Genomic DNA, 19,379 nt, shown 5'->3' on the forward strand with positions numbered 1-19,379 from the left:
CGGCAACTGTGTAACTGTTATCCCCCCTTTTGTGGGGCTAAGCCCAACTGTGTGGAGCGGGACGGGTGGGGGGCACGCTGGAACCCGCTGGCGTGGGGAGTTTTCAGCCCCCTCCACCCAGAGTGCTGACACTGACACAATTTCACACACACACAAAAATATACACACACTCACACAAAGTGCCAGCTAAGGGATTTGAGAGAATGATAGAGGGCAAAGGGAGAGGGAGAGATGAACTAAGGGACACAGCAGATGCATTTTATTGTTTTAAATTCTGAATATATCCATATATTTCTTTTTTTCTATCCATGTAGATATGAGTGTCGAATATAAATGTGTGTGTGTGTGTGTTGTACTTGAGTCTCTACCACTGTAGAGCAGCTGGGAGTGATGGCAGGACGTTCCCAGCAGCATGTGCCTCAGACAGGACTCTCCAGGGAGCTACAGAGCCCCTTCCAAACACTTCACCAGATTTCCGTCATGGCTGAGAGCTCTTTTTCACTCATAAATACGATGTATTGCAGTACTCTGGCCATGTGATATACAGTGAGGTATAGCAGAGGCATGAGCGGTGTATGTAAAAGTGCGTGAGACTATCATGAGAATGTTCATCTGCCAATAAACCCACTGCTGTTTATTGTCACTTTCTTTGCAGGTATGCTTTACTTGTGTTGATTGCTATCAAACAATTATCAGAACCTGTCAGCACACTGTAAATGTACCATGGACTTCACTAACACAAATATTTGGCAAATACAAGTGTTTCATGTCAGCATTTGTTGAGCATTTATGTTTATTCTTGACCTTTAAAGTACTACCTCACCCCCAAAGAAAAAAAAACTGAACTCAAGGTCCACTTACAACCTTTTCCACTTCATTTTGATGAAAGCTGCAGAAAAAGCTAGTAAGTAAATCTCAAGTTAAGATTTTTTTTTTTTACGAATTACTTATACCTACCTAGTTTTATCTTGTAGAGATGATGTATGAATCAACTTCTCTTATCCAGTTCAGAGCGGTCAGGAGGGACTGCGTTCACTTACTTCAACACAGGCCTAACAAACACAGACAGATACACATGTGAGAGTAATTTTGGGTCACCGGCATGGACAACACACATGGAAAAGGTTCAAATATAGATGAAGTAACAAAACAAATACTCTCTACTAGATGTGGTTTTTATTCAACTCACAGTACATTCTACAGATGCACACGTGTTACATCACCTTAATACAACAGAGTCTTGTAATACCTCCTCTTAAAAATGATGAATTGGTCCTAAAAATATAAAGGAACAAATTTAAAGTCACCAAAACTGTACATTATTAAAAATTCACTTAACACCACATTTGGTTTTCATGTCTTTTTTTTTTCTTTTTTGAAAAAACGTCTTGTCCCTTTAAGTGTAACAAGGAACATCAAAGTTTATTTCCTATCAACGGATCTGAGTTCAGTGTAAGAAACAAGTTTAAATAAAACCCGGACTGTGGAGTCATCCTGTCGCCTTCATATCGCACCAACCATGCCGCGCAACATCATACATTGGCCCTTAAACAGCAAAAACAACAAAAAAAAAACAATAAAAGGAATGTAAGACAGAAAACTAGGCAATGATGTGCCCAGTGCTTCATAATCAAACCTCCTTTGCAATTCTAGTCTTTCAAATGAGAGGATTTTAGCCTTGCATATAACGTCTTCAGATGTTTTCACCTGGTCAAACGAGCCACTGAAAATCCATGCTCATTTTGAACATGGATTAGTCGCTCAGTTGCCCTTTTGAAGCTTCAAACACTACCTTGTCTTGAGGCAATTTTGTAGTATATAAGAGCAAAATTTTCAGTGTGAGCTGTGTTCTCTTATCAGACTATTTAACATGTGCTAAAACTGCAGCAGCATCCTCTCAGTTGTGACACAGATGTGGTGTAATTAGCTGATTATTTACTCTCAACAAAATAGACAGTGAAATATTAAGATTCTCAGCCCAGACTGACTGACCAACATTAAAAATCCTCCAGTTTCAGAAACCAGTGTCTTTCACACAGCAGCAGAAGGTGGGTATGTGTGTGAAATCATGTGCAGGTTGTGTGTATGTGTGTGTGTTGATAAAACGTGTGTATGTGTGCGTGCAAGACTTTAAGTGGAGGTTATACAACGTCTACTCGTGACAGTCCAAGAACAGATTCCTTTTAGTTTAACTGGCCTTTTCATAAATCATCTAGACATCTCTATAAGGTAATCTGTACACATTCACTACAAGCTATTGCTATTAAATAATCCCAGCTATTGTAATCTTTATATATATTTATATATAGAATATATAATAAAAATATATTGAGCAAAAAAATTACTTCTAGGCATAAGACCACGTTACATTACATTTCCATTGAACAGGTAAGAAATGGCCCAAGCTCTCTGAAGAGTTTTGATCCATTTTGTTGTTGAGCGGTGCTAAGCAGGTCCAGTATGCAGCAGTTCAGCTGCAATAGTGTGATCAGTCCCTGACCTTTAGTACGAGTCTGAGAGCCAAAATACTCAGGGCCTGAGACCGTGTCATCACCCCAGAGCAGGGCTTGAACAAAGGCCTCGCTACGACATGGGGCTTGTGAAAGGACGTGACAGGAAAACGCAAACAGGGAGATGAGGTGCTGAGGTGAAGATGAGGAGACACGAGAGGAGGAAGGAGAAGTGAAAAGAGACAAGTCCTCACTCTCTGTGATGGGGAATGGGTACAAGTTCAAGCCAGTTCAGCTGTGGGCCTCGAAAAGATTCGGCCAGTAGAGGAAACAATAACAGACATATAGCCAAAATCTATACATATATACCTATACATGAGAGAATACACATGGCTGGAGGGACCTCCAGACAGTCTTAGCAGTAATGGAGAGAGTGTGACTGGGACGGTGAAAGCACCAACAGTCTACAGCCCCACCATCAGGGGGAACGTCGTAGGCTCCTATTTGTCCTTATTTGAGTAGAACTCCGCCCAGCGGCTCTCAAAGAAGCGCCTCATGGAGTGCCCGGCCATTCCCACTTCCGATGTGTCCTCGTTGAACAGCTCACAGTTGTTGAAGACCAGCTGAGCGTCTGCCGCAAACTCCTCACAGCTGCAGTACCTGAGGCAAGGAAGAGAGGGCCAGTGTTTAAAAGAACCAGAGAGAGACAAATTATTCTCAGGTAGCAGATGATAGAGGGAAGAAAAGCTGCTGAATGTGAAACAAAGTCACACAGAAGAGAAAAAATTGTCTCTGAAGTGGGGGGTGTGTATTTCTCATTGTGAGACTTTTCTATACATATAAAATTTCTATACATATTTTGTGGGTTTCAGTGAAATATTTAACTGTTTTGGATGATGCTTGTTTCCTTGTGTTTCCTATTTAATCCACAGTTGTGATTTTTTTTGTAAGCTTCTAGCCTTACTTTTACCTATTATCCACTGCTAACTCAAAGTTGAGGGGATTTTGCCTTCATATTATAATATAGCGACTAAAAAAATGTATTGACGGTGTACAGGAGCTTTTGTTTGGATCCACTGCTTTATCTCCTACACACCTGTCTATACACAGTACAGGTATAGGCAGTGTACAAAGACCACTTTCTAAATAAATAAAGTAGTAATTAAATGTATAGCATGATAAGCTCTTACCCTCCCTGTAGGAGTCTCTCTCTCATGGTGAGGAAATCCATGGGGTTTTTGATGATGCGGCGGTAGCCTGGTACCAGTCGGGGGTTGACAGGTTCAAGGAACGGCCAGGCATCTGCATGAGCCTCCATCTCCATTAGAATGATCCTGGCAGGAAATAAACATTAACATTAATCCATGACAACATAACTGCCAAAATAAATGCTATCCTATAGACTTAAAATCCTTTTCTTTAACATTTATATAATTCTGCATGTGAAAAGGTAATCGGCGACAAAGGAAGGACTCACTCGCAGAAGGTGAGGTCAGGCTGGTTGCGGGTTGTCATGCGACGGCGCTTCGTGCTGCCTCCTTCTCCAGAGTAACGAGAGGATGAGGAGGATGCCCCACTGTCCTTGTTCCGCGTTGCCATTCCAGAACTACGTCGCGTTGTCATCTCATCTTCAGAGCTGTCGTCTTCGTATCTTCTCTTTTTCACCCTGATCCTCATTTTCGATGAGCGCAGTGGTTCACCTTCCTCCTGAGAGGCAGAGCAAATAAATAAGGAAACAGACAGAGCTAATGAGGGGCAAATGTAATACAGAACAAATGACTTGGAGGGAAACAAATGCAGCAAAATGCTGTTAGATCCAGAACAGCTCATGGTTTTCCTGGAAGTTCTATTCAATTTGAAGGTGTTTCTCAGTAAAGAATCACTGGTTCTTACCTTGGCAATGCAGGTTGGACAAAACCAGTCTCCCTCTGGCACCTGGGTGATTTTGGGCCTCAGGCAATACATGTGGCAGCCACGATCACAACTGTCACACAGCAACAGGCACTCGTCATTGTCTCCCTTCCTGCAAACCTGGCAAGTCTAGGAAAAGAGAGTGGACAGGAATAAAAAAAAAAAAAAAAAACCTTATTGTGATAATTATTTTTTTGTGTTACTTTGAGTGTTAACTGAATGAGATAAATTTACTCACCACTTTAGTCACAGATCTCTCCCAAGCAATGGCCTTCTCCAGCTGAAGTAAACACAGACAGAGCTGAGGAGCACTTCGACAGCGATCTAGAGCCTGGCGCCATGTTCGCAGTCGAGAGGTGATTTCACTTTCCAGGCTGGTACAGAGGAAAATTAGACAGTAAGATTAAAATACAAACACACATATACTTATAAATAAAAGTAAACATGCCAAAGCCCAGATGTCTTCTTCACCTAATGACATCCATGGGATGCTCTTCTCCTGGTGTAGGGGTGAGGGGAGCGAGGCGCATCACTTCAGCTGGGTTCCACAGCGGCTCCTTCAAGTAGCGTCTCTCAATGTTTCGCTCAAGATTAGCCAGTCGCAGCACGGCCAGGTCCAGAGGGTGTGTGGCGATACGAGGCAGGCCGGACCACTCCTTCTTAGTTCGCACAATCCAGTCATCACGTGGGTCAGCATCATGCTCGTAGTATTGGAGGTCATCCCGTGTGGAGTCTGGATCTGGGATTGTGTAGGGCTTAAAAGGGGGCAGAGTGAAAACAGGAAGAGGTTAAGTATCGGTCACAGCAATAACTCCACAGGAGTTATGCCTTGTGTATTTTTAGTTTAGTTTAGCGAAGTTTTATTGGTTACCTGAAATTCTGCCATTGGTGTCTCTGTGTTAGACTCAGTATCATTCATCGAGCACTGAGGAGGTGCCTAGAAGAAACACAAAAGGCAGATGAAAGTATGTATGTGCACATCTAAATGACGCCAAGTCTGCAACTACAATCACTTGTTGCTAATTTTTAAAATATTCAGAATCAGAATCAGAATCAGAATAACTTTATTAATCCCCGTAGGGAAATTCTTTCTGTTACTTTAACTCCCAGTTTAAAAGAAGAGGAAGATTATTGTGGGGATTTTTAACTTAGAGATTCTGACATTTGAAAGATGACAGGGAATAAAGGGAGATGGGGTATAACATGCAAAAAAGATCTCAAGCTGGTACCCAAATTTCTCTTCAGCCATTTCCTACTTTTTCAACAACTTTAAAACATTTATACATTTGTCCCAATATGCTTCTCGCATCTCTTAGAATCGCATTTAAAAGCCACACATCATATCATATCTTTAATTATTATTGTCATGATAAAAAAAATCACAATTTAAGTGAACTTGAACAGTAGTCTTTGTTTTGATGTAGAAGTGATGTTTTACCTTCAGATGGAGGTCAGCAGCAATGACTCGCTGCTCCAGGTCCTCCACCCACTGCAGGGCGCTGACGTCAGTCTCCATGGCCTTCTCCTGCACCTGCCATGGCTGCTGCAGAGCCTCCATTAGCACATCTTTCTCCTCTACCTTTAACTCAAATACTGGGTCTGGCCAGAAACGACAAAAAGAACAGTTTTAAGGAGAACACAGGGCGACAGGGGAAAACATGCAGAAGGAAATCTCCCCTGGGAATCCAGAGATTCGGGTACGATGATGTCAGTGTAACAAAATTAATTGGACAGATTTAAAATCTTGAGGGACAAAGTCCACTAGACAACAGAGACTGACTAACAATACTCACCGTTAATAGGTTTGGTGCACATCTCAGCTAAGCTTTCCATATGTTTGGCCAAATGCTTATGGAGCACCTTCTCCCTGATGCCCCGTGGATGGAGGGCCTGTAAGGTGCTATACAGTTCCTCTGGATCCTTGATCCACCACCAGCCACGGACCATGGCTGGAAAAGAAATATATGAGACACATATATGATATGAGTTAAAAATAAGATAGAAAAATGTTTCCAGTACATTTTTGTGCACTGTCAGGAGTGGGGATTCATAAACCACAGGATCAGTTCTGAACTGTCTCATACAGTAGTTCAGGAACTGTTAAATGTGGTAGCAGTTGAAAGAAATGAAACGAAAACAAGTACATCTCTCAGAATGCTTGCTCAAAATCATAACTCTCTTTTTAAACACTACTTACATGCTGGAATGGGCTTGACAACCAGCTGTGTGAAGTACTGCTGCTCAAGCTCCTGGAACACAGAGTTGGGAGGGCGGCCGCGGCGTTTTGCTGCAGCTCCTCGTGGCCCTCTGCGTGCAGGACTACTGCCTCTGCTGCCTCTCCTCCGCCTACGAGTTGGCCTGGCAGGGGTGGTAGGAGCGGCTGGAGCGGGTGGAATGGGAGCTGGAAGAAGCTGAGGAAGCGGTGGCGGGGCTCCGACAGGATCAGCAGAAGCTGGGGCTGCAGGGTCCTGTGGTGTTGCTGTGGTGCTGCTGTTAGACTGCGGTGTCACAGGGTCAGCAGGAGCCAAGCCAGGCAAAAGTGGGTCCGGCTGAGGGGTGGGAAGAGATTATTTATTAATATGCTGTACATTATACTTTAAGTGCACTATTACAGCATAATTAAATGAATTTTTATTGACTGAGGTGGGCAAACCTGCATGAGTGGAGCAGCCAATGCAGGCAGAGTACTCGGGATCTGAGGGAGGAGTTTAGGGGGTGAGCTGGGTGAGGTGGGCATCTGGGGCTCAGTTATAGAGTTATCGTCACATGGTTGTTTGGGGAGCAGGTTGAACCACTGCCCCTGTTTCTCTGCCATCTCCTTTACACTCTCCTCGGGTCGATTACCCTCTGGAGCTTCCCCTGCTGCTGAGCATGTGCCGTTGGTCACTGCTTCCTGGGACTGGCTAAGCCAATTCTGGAAAGCAGCCTGTGTGAGGTCTTGCGTGCCACTGTTCGGTGATCCCGGCCCATCTTCACCACCAGACCTGACGCTGCTTCGACGCCGGCGGCGGATCTTTGCTGTGCGGAGGTGAAGCTCCACCTCTGGTTTGATTTTACGGGGACGGCCACGTCCTCGTGGCCTGCTCATGAGGGATGCAGTCCCAGGAAGGGGGTCCTCCTCTGGAGACAAGGTTTGGGTCTGGGTAGGGGTAGCAGAGGAAGGAGAGGAAGGTAGAGTAGGAGGAGGAGTGGTAGGAATGGGGGTCTCTTCAACTTTGGGCTCCTTTTTGAGGAAGGTGACGGGCACCTCAGCTACAAGGACATCACCTGAAGCTGCAAGATAGAAATGTGATTTAAAAAACAAAACAAACAGTAGATAAAGATGGACAGGCCAAGGGTTTGGAAACTATAAACATTTGAATTTATACTCAGACTCACTCAAGAGCTCTTCTGGCCCCTCGACTAGAACTCCTCCGAGGTGAGGCAAAGCCAGGTATCTGCGCCGGAAACGGTCCTGGCCCAGCAATATGGCCCGCATGGAATGAGACGACTGTAGCAGCTTTTTACGGAAAAATGCTTGGCGCTGTTGACACACAAAGACAGATGAATAGTTAATATAATGCAACATAAATGTATGAAGTATTGTGTCTGCATAGCACCGGTTTTACCTTGGTTAGCTTATCTATCTGCCGTTCAAGCTCTGGAATGCTGGCGTTGGTAGGACTCTCACTCTGTAGCAGGAGAGAGAATTTAAATTTAAATCAAATGTAGAAATGATCAGGTTCTCATTCTAAAAAAAAAAAAAAAAAAAAAAGGGGGTGGGGGGGGCAGGTACGCACATCACTGAGCTTGGGCTCTTCTTTACGTGCACGACGGTTGCCTCTCTCCAGGACCACACCACTCTCCTCCAGACTGAGGTTCTCTTCCTCGGCCACTCGGGCACTACGCCTCCTCTCCTCAAAACACAGCTCTTCCTCGGAGCGTCCCGTACGACGCGCTAGTACCGTCTTCAGTCTGGCAAGCAGAAAACAAACAGGATCAACATGTTGTATTGCTGTGTTTCGAGTTATAGAGAATCTGAGCAATATATTTAACTATTTTGTATTTGAAGAGACAAAACCATGATCTGACTTGCGCAATTTCCCCTCAATGATCCACTTGTTTTTCCTGTAAGTTGCCATGTTTTCCAATGTGTTGTCAATGTCACTGAAATATAAAATGCAAACATTAATAAACAGTAACACACTTTAATGTAAAAATGTGGCCTTAGAATAAGTAATTAGTTCTTGAGCTAACCTTGTCACAATGTTACTGCTGTTCAGTTCTTCCACCAGGAAACCCAGGATGGCTGCCTTGGTGTCAGGGGGCAGGGCATGAAATGTTTTGGTCCTCAGTGAGTTGCACACCTCTGTCTCATAACCGTGAGATTCCAAAAAGATGCGAAGTACTTCTGAAACTGTGCTGCGGGTAAGCTCTAACTCAACCAGCTTTTCCCCGAGGATCTTCACAGACTGAAGGTTAGAACAGAAAGACAAAGAGGAAAACGTAGATTAAAATCTACATCATTCTTCATCAGGGAATTCAGGAATCAGGAATTGCATTAACGGAGAAAAGGCTCAAAGTGCAACTGCCACTAAGGATTATTTTCATGATTGTTTAAACTACTGATTGCCCATAAAATGTCAGAAAATTGTGTAAAATGCCAAAAAAAAGTCCAAGATGACATTTTCAAATTGCTTGTTTTGTCTGACAAACACTTCTAAACTCACAGAAAAGCAGCAAATCCTCACACTGGAGATTCTGAAACTACTCAATGTTTGGTACTATTGCTTGAAGAAAAATCAACTTAATTTCAGCTCTAATCACACACTTGATAATATGACGGCAGGCCTGGATCATGGAGTGCAGCCTCCACCAGCTTTATCAGTAGGTCCTGGACTTCTCCTTGGTTGTCGCCCAGGCCTAGGAGGCCCTCCTGCAGGGTAGCAAGGCTGGGGATGTCCTTCGGCACATTGAGGCCGATCAACTTTCCATAGCCATGTAGGAACTCAACCACAGCCAGGCAGTGCGCAAAGGCTGTGCCGGAAAGAACCACACCGGGGATACGGGACAGCTCTGGCAAGGGCTAGTGGAGAAAAAGTGTCATGATCACACTGACAAAACGTCTTCAATTTACAGTTTCAAAAGAGAGTTTTAACAGAGAAGATCTAAGCAAATTGGGTTTAAATTAAAACTCACCTTGTGGTCAGTGAGACACATGTCCTCTGTAGGTTTCTTCAGCTCTTCTGCAATTAACTGCTGCCTCTTTCGTTCCTCCAGACGTCTCTGGGCCTGTGCTCTCCTCTCTGCTGCCCTCTTAGCTGACAGAGCAGCCTGAGCTGCTGCCTCTGCCTCTGCCTGAGCTTTAGCCAGAGCCTTTGCTTTACTCCGAGCACCCAGGACCCTCTTTCCCTGGGCTATCCTCTCCTCGTCCGTCTGCCGTATTGGTGGAGTAGCCTCAAGCTTGACTGACCTTCTGCGGCCTGGCTTCTTGGGCTCTGCAGCAGACTCCGATGCTGGCTGTGTGACCTGTGGGGCTGCTGGGTCAGTTGGTTCTGCCTTCACCTCCGGGGCCTTTGCCTCTTGCTCAAGCTGAAACAACGAGCAAATAAAGAATAGGTGGAGGTCAGGAAGAGGCGGCGCTTTGGACATTACTGATAAATCATTTTCAAATCACTTTCTGAGTTTTGTCTGTACCTTGGCTTTCTTTTTTTCCTCTCTCATCTTCTTAATCTTAGCATCCTCCCTTCGCTTCATTCTTGCCTAGAAAATGAACAGCAGCAACAAAATCAATATGAGATGTGAACAGCATAAGACAGGGGTGTCCAAACTGTTCCACAAAGGGCCGTGTGGCTGCAGGTTTTTGTTCCAACCAATGAAGAGCACACAGTTTGACCATTCAACTGAGATCAGTTGATTAAATGAGCCAAGTCTGGTGTGCTGGTGCTTGGTTGGAACAAAAACCTGCAGCCACAAGGCCCTTGGTGGAACAGTTTGGACACCTCTGGCATAAGAGATCAAAATTACAAACCATCTGAACTACAAACCTTTCTCTTCATTTTCTTCTTGATTTTTGCAAGCTTCTCCTTTTCCTCCTCCGTAAGAGCTTCTAGAAATAGCAAATAAAAGTAATCAACCACATTACAAATTTCTTGAGGTGATGCATACCAAACACACCCCGACACACACATAACTCAACTCAACTTCCACTCACCCTTGGCTTCAAGTCGCTTCAACAGCTTAGCGTCAACTTTGCTAAGGAGGTCAATCATCTTGGGTTTGGGAGGTCTACCAGGGCGTCGGGCCTGTCCTCCCCTCACTCCACGAACTCTGCGGGATTTCTCTTTATCAGGGTTTGGAGGTCGGCCTCGTCGGCCAGTGATGGCCATGATCATGGAGGGAACCTCCTCATTAGCCAAGAGGACCCACTTCATACCCTGTAACATACATTAGAAAACAGTGAATCTCCCAAAGTCTTCTGCACATTCACATTCATTCACACATTGAGTTCTGACCCTGAAGTTTATTATTATTAAGCATAAATGCTGAACTGAGCAATGTACAGACCTCAGGAGTTTCTCTCTCTTCATAGAAGTCTCCAACAGGCATGCGTGGGCTGAAGCTGAAGTGTTCTCTGGTGACCACACTGTCCGTGTGTCTCTTCAAGTACTGAGCAAAGCAAGCAGGAGATGGAAGGACAGACAAGAGAGAAGGAAAATGATGGTCGACATCATCACTTGTATCTGTGATGAAATGCATCGCTTTCAACAACTTAACAACTTGGTTCTGTTTAGTAGCTGAGAAAATTTACCTTGACTATTTCTGGGAACTGCTTCATCCTTCTTCCACATGGTGTGTAATACCAGGTTTCACCTTTCATGCGGTTCTCTGTTTTCTTCACGCGAATCTCCCTCTTCCACCTATGATTAAGAGAGTTCATTATTACATCCCTGTCACACAGTAGCTTTTTAGACACCAAAGTATAGCAAACAAACAAGAACTGGAATCATATATAGACACTACACACTTTTGAAAACTTTTCTAAACTAAATAAAAACAGAAATTTGTAAGACAAAATGTGTCACAAGTGGAAACCCAACTCTTGTCAGTTTACTACTTCACAAATTCACTATTGGTTTATTTTGGTAAATGATTATATTTTGTTCACCATTATTAACTGGGAGAGGAGCATGGATAGCACACCATGGTGTAAAAGCAGAACACTTTAATTAAGATGTAATCCTGCTGGGGTTTACTCTGGACAGTTATCCATACCTGTTGAGTATGTCTTGGACAGTTACCATATTAGTCATAGTTAAAAGGAAAAGAAATCTCTTCTATTACTGTTTGCATGAATTTTGCTGTTTAACAATGTTTTTACAATCTTTAACCGGTTATGATTTTAATCTACAATTAATAGCATACTATAGGTAGCTATTACAGTACATAAATTATGGAATACAAATACATCAACATTTAATTGTGGAATAATTACCCGTGCATCAGAGGAAACTGGACCTGATCCTCTGTTGCCACCCTTCGTCTGTTAGATTCACCTGTTTAGAAAAATGCACACAACCAGGCTTAGAATTAGACTGTTAAACTGTGACATCATGCATCAACACCGACCCCCCCCCCCCCCCCCCCCCCCATTATAATCTTCTTTATTACCTGCAGTAGAGCTGTCGTCATCATTTTCATCACCATCATCAGCGGCCGTTTCAGCATCTTGTTTCTGTGTTTTAACTACATTTCCTTCTTGGTCTTGTTTCTTGGCCCTTTTAGCCTTCTTGGGTTTCTCGACTGCTGTGTTAATAGCCGAAGCATTGGCCAGAACAGCTTCAATTGTGGCTGTGATTGAATCAAACTCTTCTGCGGGAGGCCCAGCCTCTCCAGATACATCTGATGTTTCTTTGACATCCACTTTGAGGGACTTCTTCCTCTTTCTGCCCGTGGCTCCCTCCTCTTTATTGCCTCCTTGTTCCTCTGTCTTGATTTTCTCCACTTTAGGGGTTCGAGCCCGAGGTTTCCGCTGGGCCTCCTCAGGAGCTTAAAATAAAAGGGAGGAGAAAAAAAGACAAGAAATTAATTTTAAGTAAAATCAAAGATTTTTTAACATAACATTTTGGTGACATCAGAATGTTGAATACCTGGGGTTTTAATCCATATTGCCTTTGGAGCTCGAGGTTTGCGTGGTTTCCCTGGGGTTTTCAATTGTCCTCTGGCAGCTGACACAATCTGATCAGTTACTGGCTGGAGTGGGTGTACAGCAGGGCTCTCGGCTGGGGTACTGAAGGCAATGAAGTTCTCATCTCTCATCTTGAAACTTGGAGGAGTCATTGCCTCATTAACAGTTGTCTTAATGCTTATCCGTCCAGCTGAGTCTGGTGTATCATGTCCTCTGGGCTCCCACTCTGCTTCAGGTCCTAATTTAAGATGAAACAATGACATTAAACAGTGTCGGCATAAATTACAATTTTAAGATAATGACAGAAGAAAAACAGGGAGAACCGTATAACTCAATCAGAAATGAAAGGAGAAAAAAAAGAAGCATTTTTTTATAGTGAGAAAGAAAGCAAATCCTGTTAAGATATATCATTCTACATATCTCAACTAATAATTACTGATTGTGAACACATGTGATAATAGTTTCCATGACCATGACCTTTAAGACGGTACCTTGACGACCAGGCTGAGACTGCACAAATGAGCTCAAGTTGGACACATCACTTGAGTCGACAGAGGGCTCTTCCATCTGAGAGGTGTTGTTTAGCGAAGACTCCAGCATGGATTCCCCCGTGGTTTGGCAACTGTTCTTGGTCTCTTCTGCCTCAGAGGTTTCCCCTTCTCTGGTGGAGTCCAGAGTGTCATCTCTGGAGTCTTCCACAGAGAAGCTGCTTTCTCGAGTGGTGTCAAACACAGTAGATGCTTCCCCTTCAGCATGGGAGGTGCTGTCAAACTGAGAGGTGTCCTTTCTCAAGTGAGAGCTGTAGTCAAAGTCAGTGGAGTGATCTATACATGAGCTGTCGCCGCCTAAATGAGAGGTCTTTTCAAAGATTGAGCTAACTTCAATTCTAGAAGGGGTGTCACACTTTGAATTGCTATCAAATTGAGAAGCAGCACATGAAGAGTTATCAAAACTTTCTTCGTCAGTCATATGTTCTACCCTCGAACTGTGAAGCTGAGACTTTCTGAGAGAGTCCTCTGTCTCACAGATGTCACTGACATTGCTTTGCATGTGGTGCTTTTCAAAGTCTGTCTGCTTATTCTCTGCCTTTTTATCAGAAGCAATATTGGTCTGCAATGGTTTCCCAGGAAGATCAGTGAAGGATTTATGTGAGCAAATTTCAGATATATGAGTCTCAGTAACTTCCACCCTCTGTGGTGTCCTTATTGTGTCTGAATCAAGCTGGGAGAGGTGTTCCTCTGGTTTTTCGTTTCTTTTATTACTTAGCGCTTTCCTATCCATGCTATGACCGTGGTGCTCTGGCTTGGGAAACGACTGCTTTAGTGCACAAGGAGGAGTGGTGTTAGGTGGATGCTGCTCAGAGTCAGAACTTTGGACCACTCCAGAAGACGTACCCATTGCAGGAGGCAAAGACACCAAGGCAGGAGGGGCGGACACAGGTGCAGTCCTGGAGGCTTGAGTGGTTAGAAGAGGTAGGGTAGACAGAGGTTGGACTGTACGACTTTCGTGGGCTGCTAGAGAGGGTAAATTCACCCCCCCTGGTGGTGATGATGCTGCAGAGGCAGGGGAAAGACCAGTGTCAACAGATGGGGGAGTGTATGTCTGGTGCTGGGGTGTGGGGGCTGGTTCACAAAGTTTGCTGCCAACTGAAGGAGTCACTGACACAGACATGGGAGATGCAGATGTTGATAAACAAGAGTCAGGTGGTGTTGAGGTTGAAGATCCTGATATTGACCTAAGAGGTGGAACCAGACCAGCTGAAGTGGCAGACATCAATCTTGGGGGCCCAGGCTGCTCGTGCTGAGCTCCAGATGCATCAGGAAAGCAAGATACCTTGGACCCTTGAACCATCTGCTCAAGAGATGAGATGGGTGTAGACATTGAGTAAGAAGACGTGGACACAATGGCAGGCGGGGAGACAGTTGTATAAGGTCCAGAAGCTGTAGGAGGCAATGCTGACTGATGAGCCACAGACTCCAATGAAGAAGAGACTGGAGGGACCAAGGAAACTGCGGAAGGTCTAGATTCACTATTAGTTGAAGCTAGAGGTGTAGACGTCTTTAAAGGTGATGCCGGCAGGGAGGAGGAAGAGGACCCTGCTGACAAATGCTTGGACCCAGCAGGGGATATCTCAGTCACAGATGAAGGAGGAGGTCTGAGACCTTGCACCAGGGGAGGTGAGGAAAGCCTGGGGGAAGCAGCTGGAGATTGAGCAGAGGACACACTGGTAGGTACTGAGATTTGTGGTGGAGTAGATTCTACATCATGGGATGGTACAACTGGGGGCCCAGGGGCAGATATGGGAGATCCAGAGGGAGCAGAAGCTGCAGGGGCCTTGGTTAGAGACACTGACACTGCTGCAGAAGATGGAGACACAGAGAGCTGCTGCGATGACACAAACTGGGGAGGTGGATTAATGGTTGCATCTCTGACAGGAGAAACAACCTCTGGACACTGAGCTGCTGGCTGATCAGAATGCTGCTGATAATCACTTGTAGGTCCCACGTGAGCCGCAGAAGGTTTGGATTGGTAACTGTCAGTTTTGGGTAGCCTCTGAGCAACGGGTGCCCTTTCATTGCCATTATAGCTTGTGTCTACCTCCTTGACAGCTTCCCTTGTATGTCCTGAAAGACAATCAACAAAAGTGAGAATATTGTATACGAAAGCACATGACGGTCAATCTCAAAATGAATTTTGATAAAGAAATAATGATGTTTTATGGACTAAATTCAGTAAACATTAGCTATTCCTAACAACCAGCATTAATGACAGTTTATCTCCAAAGGATGCACACACCCTAGCACATAGTCTAACAGTGACATCTGCTGGTTAAATCTTTGCACTACCTCACTAATAAGCACTGGCAGACTAAACCAGTGCCACATGTATAGCTACAAATAGAAATTATTTTCATTAATGATTAATCTGCCAATCATTTTCTTGATGAAGCTATAAAAATTCTAAAAATTTCCCACCATTCACCAGAGCTGAAACTAACACTCAAATGTCTTGGTCTCACCAAAAGTGCAAAACTCAACAATATTCAGTTCACTATCATGTTAGACAAAAACAGAAATCTCCACATTGGAGATGTGGGGACTGGCAAATGTTTAGCATTTCTGCTTTAAAGCTATTAATTAAATATCTATTAATTGTCTGTCAATCAACCACTTAAGTAATCAGACAAGTAAAATAGACAGTGAACCTCCAAGCAAGAAAATATCCCCAGCTGGGCTGAAATCAGTTAGGTGTTCTCAATAACTGTTTCTACAATGTAGCGTTGTACAGATGAACTGTAATGCAACCAGGGAGTGCCCTGTCAAGTATGTCAAGCTATGTCCAGTGTGGCCAAAAAGAAAGAAGACAGTTTGGCTATATGAGTCTCGCTCAACTGGTGACATTTAGGGAAGGAGGAAATGCACATTCACAGAGATCTCAGAGATTTATGAGATTGATTTATGAGGAACTGAAACACAGGTAGATAAATAGTTAACAGAAATGCAGTCAGACTGCAGAACTAAACAACTGCAGACACATCTGTAATAATAATTACTTTCTATGGAAACTGGGGAAACACAAAAGGACTAACAGGATCCAATGAGGCAAAAAAAAAAAGATTCCACAAAAACATCTACAAGTGTAAAGCAGTCACCTTGCATGACAGAAGGCATTCCCACACTGCTATCTCTGTTGTGGTTCTTGGGTGATCCACTATCCTGCACTGCTGATGGTGACATCATTGGTGCAGAGGTCATCCCCACAGGGAGAGGGCTGCCAGTGCCCCCCCTGCCTAAACTGTGGTGCTGTGGGCTGCCACGTGGAGGAGTAAAATTCTGGGCCGCAGGGGGCATCATGGGAGCCTGGCCTTGAGGCTGCGATTGCTGTGGCTGCTGCTGCTGCTGCTGAGGAGATGGCAGGGTCGGGTGCTGGGGCTGATGCTGGTAGTAGGGCATCCCATTAGGCATCATGCCATAATGCTGTGGCTGCTGGTGCTGCTGGTGGTGGTGGTGTGGGTGGCGGTGGGAGTGGAGGTGCTGCTGTGACGGCTGATGAGGGGGAGGCTGTAAGGACTGCTGCTGGTGATGCTGTGATGGTGTAATCCCAGGATGTGCCTGACTCTGGTAGGTCCCATACATACTGTGGGAATTATAACCTATCTGCTGTGGGCCAGGGTTATTCCTGTTCCAGTACTGACTTCCAGTAAGAGGCATGTTTGGTGGGCCTGCCACAGGGGGCTGATGGGAGCTTTCAATACCCCCGTTCAGTTGGTACTGTCCATGACCCTGGAAGTGGTGCTGTGACTGAGGCTGCGCCATCCCAGGTGTTGGCTGCTTCGGGTGCATCCCGTGCCCAGGAGAGGAACCCATGGCTGGACCATACTGAGGGTGCCCACCCCACAAGTAGTCATAGCCCATGTTGCTCTGGTGGTGGTTGCTCATGTGTGGGTAAGGAGCTGTTGGTGGGTGGGAACCAGGCACACTGGACCCAAGTACAGTAGTGGCGCCATTCACATTCATCTCGCCATTCATATCTGTTAAACACAAGAACATTAGTCGAGTTAAAAAGGTTTACAATTAATGAAATATTGGGTTTGTGAACTTTATTGTTGAAATCACTTAATAATACCAAATCAAACAATTAAGAAGTCAGAAGGAGGGAGAAAGTGACATCTGGCTCTATAAAGTACAAGAACTTTTCACAGTAAGGTTCATTTTATTTGACATTCTGATAGTGTGCTAAAAATATGAAAATACTTACTCTTCCCCTGCTGAGGAAAACTCATGGAGGACCCGTTAGTATAAAGAGAATCCCCTGAGGAGAGTTTCAGTCCTGAGTTTGCTGAGGAGTGGGTGCCATAGTTGAAATGATTATTTGACTCCATCTGAAAAACAAAAAGAAGCTAAATAAATAATGCACGTTTACAATTTAATATACCTTCTTCTCTATTTAAAGGTATACAAAGGTTATGCAGTTGCCTGCCTGCGATGCATGTGCACGATATCTTCACCATATGAATCACAAATTCATTATTTATTTTCGCTTATTTTCATGCAGTTTTGAAGACAGTCGACGCTACGTAATACGTACAATTTCCTCCGTGAAATGCCTATCTTAAAAGATTTTGCCAACTGCAGTTTGTGACAGCACCATTTCGCTCCAACAACAGCCGTCAAAATGTCGCAGCCAGCAGCAGCAGATGCCAGGCCCTAGCGAGCCTTAATGGACAACCGGAATATTACGATAGAAGCTCATCATTACCGCTGATGAGGCGCTGCTAACATGAGCACAGCCTCCTCAATCTACCATGACAAATGTACGGCCCAGGCAGCCACACAGTATTCGAGACCCGGCGGCCTAACAATGGTGGGATTAGCGATAATATTTTACAGTCACTCCGAGGCCTGAGGAACTGTTACCACACCGCTCGCTGTTTAACACTTCCATTCCCTCGTAACACAAAGTAGCTATCTATGGATACTTGATTTCCTAATTCAACCAGGAAGGCCGTTGCAAAAGCAGGCGCCGCGTTAGCTAAGTCGCGCTAGCTCTCAAATAAACAATTCACTTTAAAGCGCTGCTGGTCCACTGTGCTAACAACTGGTACCGTTGACGTTAGATATAACCCAATTCGAGGTTGAACGGCCGCTTTACTTTAACGCGAAACACCACACAAAAAATATTCCTCGCTTCAGTTCCAAGGTTATTTAGCTAAAGCATCACAATAGACCCTAGCTAAAACACGCTAGCTAGACAGCTAGCTGATAGCATCCTTAACGTTTACCCGGAGTGAGTACGGTGCTTAAGCTGCGATGTTAGCTGATAGCCAGGCAGCAGGTACCGCAACCACGCTGGTTTGGATCCATGATGCCCATCAGCAACGGAGAGCACCGCGGGTAAAATAAATATCAACCCGTTTGGCAGAGAGTGACTAACGTCAACTCACTCACACTCGCTTGTTAACAGATGGAGGCGTGCTCCCTTTTGTTCATGGGCTAACGTTAGCTAGCAGCCTGATGAAGTTACATTGTTTACGCTGCACGCACACAGACAATTTTTTTTGCAGAGCATCATCCTCCCACACTGCCACCATCAAAAGTTTCGCTCATATTTCACTTAAAGCTACCCAACCTTTCAATCCTTGGATTTCGAAGGCGCAGATGTTTCTAAACCTTCGTCTTAACAGATATGCGGGTGAAGATGGCACAGCGATAAATAATAAACAACTATTCCCTAACCTTTGGGTTTTAAATTAGCAAACATGGCTGGTGTGGTCCAGTGCAGCCATGATCACAGAACAGAGCGAGCAGTGTAAACTTCCCAACAGTAACCACAGACACATCCGGTCACATTTCTTCATTACACTTCGCAAGAAAACACCCAATAATAGTAATAATCACAATGAGATTAATGGGGGCAACCATACACTATTATTATTATATATTTAAGAATTTAAAATGGCTATCAAAAGTAAAATGACTCATTATACAGAAAAACTGGCCCCTGTCAAATGTATATTATTACATAGCTGTGTGCAAAAGTTTGGGCAAGTTACTTTTTAAAAAAAAAAAAAAGAAGTACAACACCTGCAACAAACAGACATTAAGAAATGAGCTATTCTTTGAATGGCAATGCACTGTTACTTAATATTTCATTAATTTAAAAACAGCAGAAGTTTGGACAACATACTAAGTTACTAAGTCAATACTTTGTATAACCCTGCAACTGGCAGATATCACAGCTTGCGAACACTTTTTGTAGCCAGCTAGGAGTGTTTCTGCTCTTGATTTTGGAATTTGCACCCACTGTTTCTGCAGATAATTTCAGGTACTGAGATACTGTTATGCGATCTT

The 19,379-nt window shown here is 44.2% G+C and overlaps 1 protein-coding gene across 4 annotated transcripts; it reads right to left on the reverse strand.

The window, feature by feature from the left end:
- Positions 1-1,156: 1,156 nt before the first annotated feature.
- baz2a (bromodomain adjacent to zinc finger domain, 2A) lies at positions 1,157-18,818 on the reverse strand. 4 transcript variants are annotated; one of them, XM_041049219.1, is made up of 30 exons: positions 18,658-18,818; positions 17,287-17,410; positions 16,181-17,059; positions 13,020-15,152; positions 12,491-12,766; positions 12,012-12,389; positions 11,836-11,896; positions 11,152-11,260; positions 10,908-11,009; positions 10,555-10,777; positions 10,388-10,449; positions 10,038-10,103; positions 9,540-9,932; positions 9,172-9,426; positions 8,598-8,812; positions 8,433-8,507; positions 8,141-8,315; positions 7,970-8,032; positions 7,740-7,884; positions 7,015-7,634; positions 6,559-6,910; positions 6,155-6,310; positions 5,800-5,960; positions 5,233-5,298; positions 4,833-5,116; positions 4,600-4,735; positions 4,344-4,490; positions 3,928-4,157; positions 3,641-3,784; positions 1,157-3,110 (listed from the first exon to the last, which is right to left on the reverse strand). In XM_041049219.1, exons 2-30 carry the CDS (start codon positions 17,408-17,410, stop codon positions 2,951-2,953), a joined length of 8,190 nt encoding a protein of 2,729 aa, XP_040905153.1. In that variant the 5' UTR covers positions 18,658-18,818; the 3' UTR covers positions 1,157-2,950. The 4 variants fall into 4 exon arrangements, with proteins under 4 accessions (XP_040905153.1, XP_040905162.1, XP_040905170.1 ...); XM_041049228.1 differs by having other exon boundaries at positions 18,765-18,802; XM_041049236.1 differs by lacking the exon at positions 18,658-18,818 and adding an exon at positions 18,477-18,501.
- Positions 18,819-19,379: the final 561 nt, after the last annotated feature.

Source organism: Toxotes jaculatrix, chromosome 2, assembly GCF_017976425.1.
Source record: "Toxotes jaculatrix isolate fToxJac2 chromosome 2, fToxJac2.pri, whole genome shotgun sequence".
NCBI lineage: Eukaryota > Metazoa > Chordata > Actinopteri > Toxotidae > Toxotes > Toxotes jaculatrix.